The sequence below is a fragment of the Alosa sapidissima genome, chromosome 17 (assembly GCF_018492685.1).
Source record: "Alosa sapidissima isolate fAloSap1 chromosome 17, fAloSap1.pri, whole genome shotgun sequence".
Taxonomy (NCBI): Eukaryota; Metazoa; Chordata; class Actinopteri; order Clupeiformes; family Clupeidae; genus Alosa; species Alosa sapidissima.
Genome location: NC_055973.1, coordinates 30947699 through 30961083, shown reverse-complemented (window position 1 = coordinate 30961083; position 13385 = coordinate 30947699). Strand labels below are relative to the sequence as shown.

The window sequence follows — 13385 nt, the reverse complement described above, 5'->3', positions numbered from 1 at the left end:
GTGTGTGTGTGTGTGTGAGTGTGAGTTGGGGATGTCATATTGAGGGTGATTTGAATTAGCAAAACATAGCATACTGTACATCAGATATGGTGTGCTGTCTCTAATGCTGAATAATGCAAAAGCAAGTCATGTGACCACACTATTATGCACAACATTGCGGTGCATTTTGACACATTTGCCCCGTCCCAATGCTGAGGAAGTGGGATTGTGTCCTTCAGTTACTCAGGCATTAATATGAAAAGTCATCCACGAGTTAATTAGACACACACATTCAGATACACACACACACACACACACACACACACACACACAAACACCTTGGGGAACAGGAATCACAGATGGGAAATTGTGTGTGTGTGTGTTTGTGTATGTGTCTGTGTGTGTGTGTGTGCGAGAGCATGTGCGTGTGCGTGCGTGACATCCATTTGTCTGCTGCTCAGTCAGCCAGAGGGGGGTGGGGGGGTGGTTTGGGGAGAGCTGACACAGGTGTCTGGAGATTCTGCTACAAAACAGGCTGTGACAACGCAGCCGTACTGTCAGGCTAGGAGCACTCTAATGGCGGGGACAACCCCGGTAACACCTACTCATCTGTGCACACACACGCACGCACACACACACACACACACACACACACACACACACACACACACACACACACACACAATAGAGTGTGTGAGAGAGTAGGACAGCTCATTTAACAATGCATTCGCAAGGGCAACCCCCAAACACAGAGAAACAAGCATACAAACACATCCATAAACAGGAAGACAGACAGAGAGAGAGAGAGAGAGGGAGAGAACTGTGCAACAGAGAGAGAGAGAGAGAGAGAGAGAGAGAGAGAGGGAGAGGACAGTGCAACAGAGAGAGAGTGAGAGGGGGAGAGAAAGAGAGGGAGAGGACAGTGCAACGGAGAGAGGGAGAGGACAGTGCAACAGAGAGAGAGAGAGAGAGAGAGAGAGAGAGGACAGTGCAACAGAGAGAGGGAGAGAGAGAAAAGGGGGGAGAGAGGACAGTGCAACAGAGAGAGGGAGAGAGAGAGAGAGAGGACAGTGCAACAGAGAGAGGGAGAGAGAGAAAAGGGGGGAGAGAGGACAGTGCAACAGAGAGAGTATCCCAGCCCACTCTGTGGAGAGCTGCTATCTCACATAACAGTGTTTCCCATCCCACACCAGAAAAACCGATGTAATTGGCTCGGGAAATCAGTGTGACAGTGACAGTGACCAGAGGTTTTTGAGTATATTTATTTTATTTTATAGCCTTTTTATGCCTTTTATGACAAGACAGTGAAGAATGACAGGAAGCAAGTGGGAGAGAGAGTCGGGGTGGGATCCAGAAAGGAGCACCGGCATACGGTGCAGGTGCCCCAGCCAGTCGCGCCACAGCCGGGGCCATGACCAGAGGTTTCTGCTAGAGTGGATTCACATCTGGTCTCCAGGCTAGTGTCCACATCTGCTCTAAGATTCACCTGGTATCCAGACTACTGTAGTGTCCACATCTGCTCTAAGATTCACCTGGTATCCAGACTACTGTAGTGTCCACATCTGCTCTAAGATTCACCTGGTATCCAGACTACTGTAGTGTCCACATCTGCTCTAAGAGTCATCTGGTCTCCAGGCTAGTTTTCACATGTGCTGTAAGATTCATCTGGTCTCTAGGCTAGTGTCCACATCTGCTCTAAGAGTCATCTGGTCTCCAGGCTAGTTTTCACATCTGCTCTAAGATTCACCTGGTATCCAGACTACTGTAGTGTCCACATCTGCTCTAAGATTCACCTGGTATCCAGACTACTGTAGTGTTCACATCTGCTCTAAGATTCACCTGGTATCCAGACTACTGTAGTGTCCACATCTGCTCTAAGATTCACCTGGTATCCAGACTACTGTAGTGTCCACATCTGCTCTAAGATTCACCTGGTATCCAGACTACTGTAGTGTCCACATCTGCTCTAAGATTCACCTGGTATCCAGACTACTGTAGTGTTCACATCTGCTGTAAGATTCACCTGGTCTCCAGACTAGTGCCCACATCTGCTCTAAGAGTCATCTGGTCTCCAGACTACTGTAGTGTTCATATCTGCTCTGAGAGTCATCTGGTCTCCAGACTAGTGTCCACATCTGCTCTAAGAGTCATCTGGTCTCCAGGCTAGTTTTCACATGTGCTGTAAGATTCATCTGGTCTCTAGGCTAGTGTTCACATCTGCTCTAAGAGTCATCTGGTCTCCAGGCTAGTGTTCACATCTGCTCTAAGATTCACTTGGTCTCCAGACTACTGTAGTGTTCATCTGCTCTAAGAGTCATCTGGTCTCCAGACTAGTGTCCACATCTGCTCTAAGAGTCACCTTGTCTCCAGGCTAGAGTTCACATCTGCTCTAAGATTCACCTGGTATCCAGACTACTGTAGTGTCCACATCTGCTCTAAGATTCACCTGGTATCCAGACTACTGTAGTGTCCACATCTGCTCTAAGAGTCACCTGGTCTCTAGGCTAGTGTAGTGTCCACATCTGCTCTAAGAGTCACTTGGTCTCTAGGCTAGTGTTCACCTCTTTTTCATCTCTGGATTTGGGGGAATACATTTGCAACACAAAGTGCATCTTGGGGTGGATGCCTATCTCGTATCCCAGTGGAAACATTAAGCCAAATCAGAGAACAACGCCATGGAGATGGAAAGGGGACCCCCCCCCCCCCCCCCCCACCTGGATTGGGGGGAATACATTTGCAACACAAAGTGCTCCATGTAGACTGTCCACACACTGCCTATAGCACTCTATGCACACGGTTATGACTTCAGCAAGTAGGAGGTTTGGGTTGATTTGAAAGGCGTGATGATAAAACTCAGACTAAATAGGGCACAAGACATGCTCATTAAGACAAGCAACACCACACCTCCATATCGGCAGTCTGAAACAGTCTGTGTGTGTGTGTGTGTGTGTGTGATTTTGAGAAATGAAAGGCGCGCCTCGGGTCTGAGGGAGAGAACTGTCGGAGGCTCCGCATCAGCGGGCGGTTTCCTGCTTTCATGTTCCGTCTGAAGCCCAAGAACCCGCAGCACGCAGACATGACGCGCTTCTTATAAAGCCTCCTGTCTCATCGCGTTCTGAGAGCGTGGAACAACAACTCTCCAAACATCTCTGCGTGAGCAGTGCATCGATCACTTTCACTGTCTCCTTGTCACGCTCAGGGAAACTTTTCACAAAGTCATGTCCTGTTTTCTATCTCTCTCTCTCTCTCTCTCTCTCTCTCTCTCTCTCTCTCTCATTTGCATGTCTTCAGGTATTTGGGTTTGCTGCATCCAGGTCTCTGAGACTGGAGGATGTTTTTTGTTGTTGTATTTTAGGTATATATATTTTTTAGTATTTTTATTATAACCTTTATTTTTGCCTTTATTATGATAGGATTGTGAGACTGACAGGAAGGTGAGAGAGAGATGGGGTGGGATCAGGAAATGACCTGGACCTGAGCCCGGGTCCACGCGGCCACCTGCACCCAAATATGGTACGGGCACCACCCGCCGGTGCTGTTGGTTCAACAGTGGCACTGCAGGAGACTTGCTCGCCAGTCGCAGTCGCTGATGGTAAGGGCTTCTGACAGACTCTCCACCTCGCACACACTGGGGCCAGACTGGGCGGCAGACAGACACTGACCTTTTCTGGCTGAGGCAGCTTCTAGTCTTTGACCATTTTAATCACTGCTTGGGATTCCTCCCCTTCCCTGCTCCCCCAACATTATCTGACTGATCTTCTGCAGCAGACTGTAACAGCTTGACCTAACTGCATGCGAGTGTCCGACTGCAGAACAACGTGAGCGACAGACAGGACACAGAAACAGGGTGTTTGACGAAAGTTCTACTCAAAAGGTAAAGCCACATCACGCTGCTGCTGCTTTGCTTGCGAGCAGTCAGGACATTCTAATTGAAAACAGAATAATCAAACTGATTTTTTGGCTGACACTCGTTCACATCATATGCCGTTAGAATACGGTGTGAGAGTAGTTCACATTTGACATATCACTGCACGTGCAAAATAAATCCAAATATGGAAATAAGGAAAAAAATAAAAAGATACACATTTCAAATACATGATGACATAGACTCCCCTTGGCATTATACGCAATGACAAAAAATAGTTGTGAGTGACAAACCAGACATATGCAATGTAGTCATAGTGATGGCTGCGGTGTTGTAATAATCAACCAGCTGTGGTGAGCCACCGTGCCTGACCCCTGACCTCTGACCACTGTGCAGGACTGACCTCGCGCTGCCAGACAGGGTTGATGGTGTTGCAGACGATGCCGGACCTCTTCTCCTGGCCGTGGTGGGGCAGCGCAGGGAAGGTGCTGTGCTTGCCGGGCTGGATGGAGATCTTCAGGTAGGGGTCGGGGTTGAAGAACATCCCCTTCTTCAGCCCCACTGCCTGGACGTCTGAGGAGAGAGGGAGAGAGAGAGAGAGAGAGAGAGAGAAAGAATGCATTAACATTTACATGTATTCATTTAGCAGACACTTTTATCAAAAGCGATTTAAAAAAAGGAAAATAACATTCAGTCTACAATGCAGAGGAGACTGCACACTACATCAATCAATACCAGAGAGTGAGAGTGCAGCAGTTTTAAGTACTAGAGTACTAGTCAAAGTGTAGCGGAAGAAGAAGGTAGGGGAAAGAATGGGAAGTGCATGGGGAGTGTGTGGGGAGTGTGTGGAAAGTGCATGGGGAGTGTGTGGGGAGTGCATGGGGAGTGCATGGGGAGTGTGTGGGGAGTGCATGGGGAGTGTGTGGTGAGTGTGTGGGGAGTGTGTGGACAGTGCATGGGGAGTGTGTGGGGAGTGCATGGGGAGTGCATGGGGAGTGTGTGGGGAGTGTGTGGAAAGTGCATGGGGAGTGTGTGGGGAGTATGTGGTGAGTGTGTGGGGAGTGTGTGGAAAGTGCATGGGGAGTGTGTGGGGAGTATGTGGTGAGTGTGTGGGGAGTGTGTGGGGAGTGCATGGGGAGTGTGTGGTGAGTGTGTGGGGAGTGCATGGGGAGTGTGTGGTGAGTGTGTGGGGAGTGCATGGGGAGTGTGTGGGGAGTGCATGGGGAGTGTGTGGAAAGTGCATGGGGAGTGTGTGGGGAGTATGTGGTGAGTGTGTGGGGAGTGTGTGGGGAGTGCATGGGGAGTGTGTGGTGAGTGTGTGGGGAGTGCATGGGGAGTGCATGGGGAGTGTGTGGGGAGTATGTGGTGAGTGTGTGGGGAGTGTGTGGGGAGTGTGTGGGGAGTGCATGGGGAGTGCATGGGGAGTGTGTGGGGAGTGCATGGGGAGTGTGTGGGGAGTGTGTGGGAAGTGCATGGGGAGTGTGTGGTGAGTGTGTGGGGAGTGCATGGGGAGTGTGTGGGAAGTGCATGGGGAGTGTGTGGGGAGTGCATGGGGAGTGCATGGGGAGTGTGTGGGGAGTGTGTGGGAAGTGCATGGGGAGTGTGTGGGGAGTGCATGGGGAGTGTGTGGGGAGTGCATGGGGAGTGTGTGGTGAGTGTGTGGGGAGTGCATGGGGAGTGTGTGGTGAGTGTGTGGGGAGTGCATGGGGAGTGTGTGGGGAGTGCATGGGGAGTGCGTGGTGAGTGTGTGTGTGTGGGGAGTATGTGGTGAGTGTGTGGGGAGTGCATGGGGAGTGTGTGGGGAGTGTGTGGGGAGTGCATGGGGAGTGTGTGGGGAGTGTGTGGGGAGTGCATGGGGAGTGTGTGGGGAGTGCATGGGGAGTGTGTGTGGTGAGTGTGTGGGGAGTGCATGGGGAGTGTGTGGGGAGTGTATGTTAGCTGTATTGTGTTGTTTATGTATGATGTAAACAATGATACTTCATACAGTAGTGTTTTTGTGAGTTGTACTCACATATACTGCATTTGTTTACTCAAATATACTGCATTTGTTTGTTCTAGCAATGCAGAATTGAAACAGCAATGCCAATAAAGCTCACGTGAATTGAATTGAATTGAATTGGAATGGAAAGGCTGAGAGAGCGAGTTAGACAGGAAGGGAAGCGGTCAAACAGCACGATGGAGGAAGTGAATGTCCACCCATGAACTGAGCAAGCCAATCAGGACAGAGGAGGAGGAGGAGAGGACAGAACAGGTGATGAGGAGGAGGAGAGGACAGAACAGGTGATGAGAGGAGGAGAGGACAGAACAGGTGATGAGAGGAAAGGAGGAGAGAGGAAAAAGGCACGAAGAGAGGAGGAGGAGGAGGAGAGTAAAGAAGAGAGGGACATGGAGGAGGGTTGGAGGGAGAGAAAGGATGCAGAGATGACATAACTGGTCCACCCATGAACTGAGCAGCCAATTCCGTTCATTAGTTCTGCTTGTTAGTTCAAGACCTACACTAACTAGCCCACCCCGAGGCTAAACCAAAACTGAAGAGGTCGTACATTTGTCTGACCTGAAACTGGAGAGCTAGATTAAATTAGACATCTCAAGATAGCTCTGTTTCGATCTCTGTATTTTAAGTACTGATCCTCTTACACCGTACGACAATAAGAACAACACTCGGGTGCCTCTCCATCATGCATCTGTTACCCATCATGCATCTGTTACCCATCATGCATAGATTATGAAAGAAACTGAGTGCATGTCCGTTCAGAATTCCCACTCGGGCTCCTGTGCGCTGTTGGCACGTGGGGGGAAAACAAGTGTTCTCTGGCCATTGCACAACCCTGTCAGGTGACCGTCTGCCGATCTAAGAGAGGACGCTTGTGGGCTGAGTGGTGTCCACTCTGGCACGGAGACTCACTCGCACTCTCTGCTCTCCACACCCATCATCCTGCAGCTGTGGCCAAGCCCTCCACATTCCACCAGACAAAACACACCAGGGTCCAAGCCAAAGCCATCTCTAGGAGACAGGGAATGTGGAGGAGAAGGAGAGGAGAGGGAGGGAGAGAGAGATGGAGGGGGGGGTGGAGAAAGAGAAAGGAGAGAGAGGGGGAGAGAGAGAGGAGAGAGAGGGAGAGATGATAGAGAGAGAGAGCAAGAGAGAGAGAGAGGGAGAGAGAGAGACAGCGTGGTTCCCAGTGGAGCTAATTACTTCCTTAAACAGCCACTAAGGACAGAGGAGACCAAGAGCCACAGCACCATTCCACATACAAGACTGAGGCACTGACACATAATCACTGAGCCTCTTAAACTACTGTATTTCCTTCTGCCGGCCTGTCTGTCTGTCTGTCTGTCTGTCTGTCTGTGTGTGTGTGTGTGTGTCTGTCTGTCTGGCTGTCTGTCTATCTGTGTGTCTGTGTGTCTGTCTGTCTGTCTGTCTATCTGTATGTGTGTGTGTGTTTGTGTGTGTGTGTGTGTGTGTCTGTGTGTGTGTGTCTGTCTGCCTGTCTGTGTGTGTGTCTGTCTGTCTGTCTCTGCCTTCCATCTGTTCCATTCATTCTCTCCCCCCTATCCCTCTACCCCTCTATCCCTCTATCCCTCTACCCCTCTATCCCTCTACCCCTCTATCCCTCTATCCCTCTATTTCTGTCCACAATCAGCTCTTCTTTTCTCTTTTTCCCTCTTTGCCTGCCTGTGTGCCTCTCTTTCTCCTTCCCTACTATTCTATCCCTCCTCTCCTTCTCCTTCCCTACTATTCTATCCCTCCTCTCTTTCTCCTTCCCTACTATTCTATCCCTCCTCCCTCTCTTTCTCCTTCCCTACTATTCTATCCCTCCTCTCTTTCTCCTTCCCTACTATTCTATCCCTCCTCCCTCTCTTTCTCCTTCCCTACTATTCTATCCCTCCTCCCTCTCTTTCTCCTTCCCTACTATTCTATCCCTCCTCTCTTTCTCCTTCCCTACTATTCTATCCCTCCTCTCTTTCTCCTTCCCTACTATTCTATGCCTCCTCTCTTTCTTGTCTCTACTGCTACCCCCCCCCCCCTTTTACTTGTAAACATACAGGAAAAGGACACTGTGTTCCAGATCTGTCCAGTCAGACTCTCTCCCTCTCTCTCTCTCTCTCTGTGTCGTGGATCAAGAGTGCAGGGTTGGCATCCTGACATGGAGTGCTGGACGGAGATCCCCACAGCCCTAGGCGCTGTCTGGCCACTCTGCCTAGCTTTGCTTCACACACACATACACAAACACACACCACGTCACCCACTTAGCAGTACGGCCGGCCTGCCCCCCCCCCTCAGCTCAGAGCGTCTCTGACCACTCACTCCATCAGTCTAGCTACAGCGTGACTCCTCGTAGGGTCTGTCTGCCCAGACACTGACCAGCTATATGGTGTTCCATTCCATTACAGGGTTACTTCAACACTACAGGGTATTTACCAGCACCCATTACAGGGTTACTTCAACACTACAGGGTATTTCTGAAACAGCACCCATTACAGGGTTACTTCAACACTACAGGGTATTTCTGAACCAGCACCCATCTTTATGGACTTCGGGACTGTCCTGTCATCATAATTTCAATAGTTGGCAGATTACATTACATTACATTACATTACATTACATTTGGCTGACGCTTTTTAACCAAAGCGACTAACAACATGGTAAACAGTAAGTTTTTAGAACAATTCTCACAATTTTAGGACAGTTAAAAAAAAAAAAAAAAACATTAGAGTACAGTAAGAATAAGTGCGTCGGTGAGTGCTGTTTTTAACAGTTACTTGTCAGTTTAAAACGGCTGGTGAGTGCTAGGATCAGTAAGACTTGTTGTAAGTGTTGCTATGAGAGTAGATGTTCTCTAAAGAGCTGGGTCTTCAGGAGTTTTTTGAAAGTGGAAAAGGATGTCCCTGCCCTTGTAGGAACTGGCAGTGTGTTCCACCAACGAGGAACAACAGATGAGAAAAGTTTGGTTTGGCTTGAGCGTACCGGTGGTAGAGCTAGACGTCGTTCGTCAGAGGAGCGCAGCGGTCTGGAGGTAGTGTAAGTCTGTATGAGGGCATTCAAGTAGGTGGGAGCAGAACCGGAGACTACTTTGTAGGCAAGCGTTAGAGACTTGAATTTGATGCGGGCCGCCATAGGTAGCCAGTGTAGCTGGATGAGCAGCGGGGTAACATGTGCCCTTTTGGGTTGGTTGTAGACCAGGCGCGCCGCCGCGTTCTGATATTCAGATACATTATAGTTTGCAAGATTTTAATTAAATTTCCTTAGAATATTATTATGAATTAACAATCCTGATATTGTTGGGGCAAGTTCATGAAGCATACTAGCCATATCAAACCAGACCTTGGTGTCTGCACAAGCAAAGTGGTTATGATACAGTTCATCGTGGTACAAATTGTTTTCACCATTAGTAGTAGAATTTAATGTTGTATTCACAGAAAGCTTCTCAACACAGTATTTCCGTGCAGTCATTCGAAAAAGAGCCTCTCGATGACTCATTATTGGTGAGAGCTTCTCTCAAGAGGCAAGTTACAGGGTTGAAATAGTAAAATCCCAGAGTGGAACAGGAAAGTTGCTATTGCTATTGATGCACATGGTGCCTTTGTGCAATTACGGTGTACATGAGGTCCAACCACATACATGTTATTTTTATGACATTTTCTGGCCCCAGACTAGATGGAGGCTTAGCCCCATTTACAGTGAGAGTGTATTCTCTCCCTTTTCCTTTGATCTATTCAATGCAGATGTAGGTGTGAAATGCTCCCCACTGGCTGGGCACCATGTGCTCCTACCATCTGTCCACAAGCTCCTTTGTTCTGTCTTTGGTTAAGACAAAGACCTTAGGGTTAACTTTAGCTGAATTATATGTTTGTGTTATTAACTGTAAATGTATTCATGTTTGGTATCATTTTTATAGTCTCAGTACAAGGAGTACAATGATTTAAGTACGACGGAGTATTAGGGCCACACATGAAGGAAAAAAATATTTTTGCCATGACGAGATTAAACTCGACATGTCGACTTTAAAGTCGCCATGTCAACATTAAACTCGACATTTCGAGAATAAAGTTGAAATGTAATATCGACTTTAATCTTGACGTGTCGACATTAAACTCATCATTTCGAGAATAAAGTTGAAAAATCATGTCGACTTTAATCTCGACGTGTCGACATTAAACTCAACATTTTGAGAATAAAGTTAGTTTGGAGAGAGAATGACCGCTCGGGACGATTGAAAGGGAGGACGAATGAAACAATGCAACAAGTGCAACAATGATTCAGAGTGTTCGAGTGCAACAATGATTAGACATAGGCCTATATCATGTGGACAAAACATAGAACATATTAACCTACATTGCTCAGCCAAATACTTTGCTGTTAGGTCCTTATCACGGAGTTACAGGCGATAAATGCGATGGTCAAAAGTAGCCTAAACGTCATAGCGGTTTATTTATTTATTGTAGGCCTATTATTAAAGTGTTGTTCTAAACAAGTTGTTGCATCTAAATGTTCAACTTCATGCTTATGCACTAGAGGCATACTAGGCGCTCTCCCCAATCCTAGACTTTCACGTTGCTTGTTTGTAATGGATGCAAAACAGCCTATTGCTGAATGTCTATGGAGGGACGAATGAAGCTGTCCTCCCGACCACCCCATGTAGGCTAGTAGCCTACTTGCACACACACATATGCACACAAAGTGCATAAATAAAGTGCATGCACACATATTCTCTCACGGGATTAAAATAGTATATATGCTTAGGCTATACCTGTGTTTCTAGCCTCCTATAGGCTACGTATTGCAGGTGAGACATGGAAAAGCAGTTTTAGAAAAATGAGTTTTGCCATGTTATCCTATGGAGAGTGACGGCCTGTGGGTCATGAAGGGCAGTTATGTGTGTGCATGTGCAGTAGCCTTAACCACGTAAAACAGAGTGAAATAACATTTCGTATAGAAACATTATATCATTGGATACATATATTTTTCTAGCTATTTAGCCTAAACGGCATAGTATTTCCATAACCGCGAGACAGCACTTCACGATGACGGCAATGATAGTTAACAGGCAAGACGCAATCTATCTGAATATCTGCAATCTATCTGAAATAACACCTATTTGAAGCCCATGTTTCATGTAATATATTGTGTATTAGTGTAGGCTACGTAGCTTAAACTGTGTAGGCTATGTTTAAACAGTAGGGCCTATTGCGAGTTTAATGTCAGCACGTCGAGATTAAAGTAGATATGATATTTCAACTTTATTCTCGAAATGTCGAGTTTAATGTCGACTTTAAAGTCGACACGTCGAGATTAAAGTCGACATTAAATTTCAACTTTATTCTCGAAATGTCGAGTTTAATGTCGACATGTCGACTTTAAAGTCAACATGTCGAGTTTAATCTCGCCATGGCAAAAATATTTTTTCTCTTCATGTGTGGCCCTAATACTCCGTCGTATTTAAGTGTAAGAATGTTTAGAACATCCTGTATAACATTTCTACATGAGGAGCCTGCCTAATATGTTAATAGCAAGTAGGTGTGTGTAGGTGTGTCTGGGTGTGGCTGACTAAATGGCGGGAAGAGAAAGCCAATCACAGGACGTTGTACCTATGACCACCACTTGAACCACACCCTTGCAAATTGAGCATAAAAAGCCAGTCTCTTCCGGTAGTACTTAGAATGGTAGTTGAAGCTTCCGAGCTGAAAGCTGTATTCTCCCTTGACGCGCGTTATTGTAAAGTAAAGCCTGAATCTTGGATATCTGGAATCCTGCCGAAGTCTGCTGTGTTTTTGTCAAGTAATTATATCCACCCCACATGATACAAATAAAAAAGGGCCCAATTGGTTCTGCTGAATTGGAACTCCAATTCTAAATGTTGCTTAATAATCATTATGAAATTATTAATACAATAAAAATGTAAGTTTTTATTTTGAAGCAAACACAAACAATACACAAACAACAGGACCACAAGGCTTGATGGTCTGTTGGGCCTCCGCCATTGACTACAAAGGCAGCGTGGCTACTGTCGACTTCTAGGCAGTGCTGCCATACCCAACCCTAACTCTAACCCTAAACCTGACCCTAAGAGTTCGGTACTCTAGGGACTCTAACTCTAACCCCAACCCCAGCCCCTTAGCCCAACCCCAGCCCCATTACCTAACCCCAACCCCTTAACCTAACCCTTTTCCCCACCCCCAACCCCTTGGCTTAACCCTTATCCCCACCCCTGGCCTCTTAGTCTAACCCCTACCCCCAGCCTCTTAGTCCAATCTCCAGCCTCTATGCCCATTAATTCAACTCCCAGTCTCCATGCCCTACCCTTTAGTTTTTGTTTTTCCTTTTACTTTAATATTATAAAAAAACGTTTTATTTTTTATTACTTATATACTATACTTTCATAATATATTATTAATATCCATAATCCAGACAGCACCACCACCCTTCCCACTTTGGTGTGGCCGGATCCAATCAGCCAGTGCACTCACAGTCAGCCACTATAATAAAACGTATTTTCCCCTAACCTAACCCTTGCCTAACCCACCCACTATAATAAAACGTATTTTCCCCTAACCTAACCCTTGCCTAACCCACCCACTATAATAAAATGTATTTTCCCCTAACCTAACCCTTGCCTAACCCACCCACTATAATAAAACATATTTTCCCCTAACCTAACCCTTGCCTAACCCTAGTGCCTTCCAGGCAGCGCTGCTTTGAAGTGGACGGTGGGGGCCCAAAAGACCATATATGGAACACAAAACCACATCCAAAGTCCAGAGAGATTCCTCCAAAGTAATCAGTGCAGTCCTTAGACCTGTACAGCAGTTCAACACAAGACCACCTCATGAAGGAGAGAGGAGGAGGAGGAGGAAAACGAGGAGGAGGAGGAGGAAGATGAGGTGGAGGAGGAAGAAGATGAGGTGGAGGAGGAGGAGGAGGAAGATGAGGAGGAAGATGAGGTGGAGGAGGAGGAGGAGGAAGATGAGGAGGAGGAGGAGGAAGATGAGGTGGAGGAGGAGGAAGATGAGGTGGAGGAGGAGGAGGAAGATGAGGTGGAGGAGGAGGAGGTCTGGAGCAGTGTCCATCTGCGGAGAGACTCACCTGACAGGGAGAAACTGATGAGGCGCCTGCTGCCCAGACTCTGGGTCACCTCCGGGCATGCCACAGGCTTCAACAGCTGGACACAGAGCGAGAGAGAGAGAGAGAGAGAGAGAGAGAGAGAGAGAGAGGGGAGCAGACAGAAAGAATAGATAGAGAGATTAGGATATAAGAATAAAACAGGGCACACGTTTCAGGAGGGAGCGATCCCAACAGGGCACACGTTTCAGGAGGGAGCGATCCCAACAGGGCACACGTTTCAGGAGGGAGCGATCCCAACAGGCACACGTTTCAGGAGGGAGTCTGACTAGCCAAAGTAATGTCCACCAGAGAAAATGACCAATGTTATTAGAGAGAGTGAGGAGAGGAGTGAAGCGGACTAATGCTTTACTGAAACTATATGACATTGGTCCACTCATCTGGTTCCTGGCCCAGCCGGCCGAGTGTTGCAGTGCTTAA

General features: G+C 47.4%; 1 protein-coding gene across 1 annotated transcript in view; it reads right to left on the bottom strand.

The window, feature by feature from the left end:
- LOC121688051 (E3 ubiquitin-protein ligase HECW1) overlaps positions 1-13385 on the bottom strand; it is a 99669-nt gene that overhangs the window by 57979 nt on the left and 28305 nt on the right. Inside the window, exons 6-7 of the mRNA XM_042067370.1 lie at positions 12930-13005; positions 4248-4417 (exon numbers count right to left, since the gene is read on the bottom strand). Of these exons, the coding sequence (XP_041923304.1) occupies positions 4248-4417; positions 12930-13005 (246 nt within the window). The remainder of the gene's footprint in view (positions 1-4247; positions 4418-12929; positions 13006-13385) is intronic.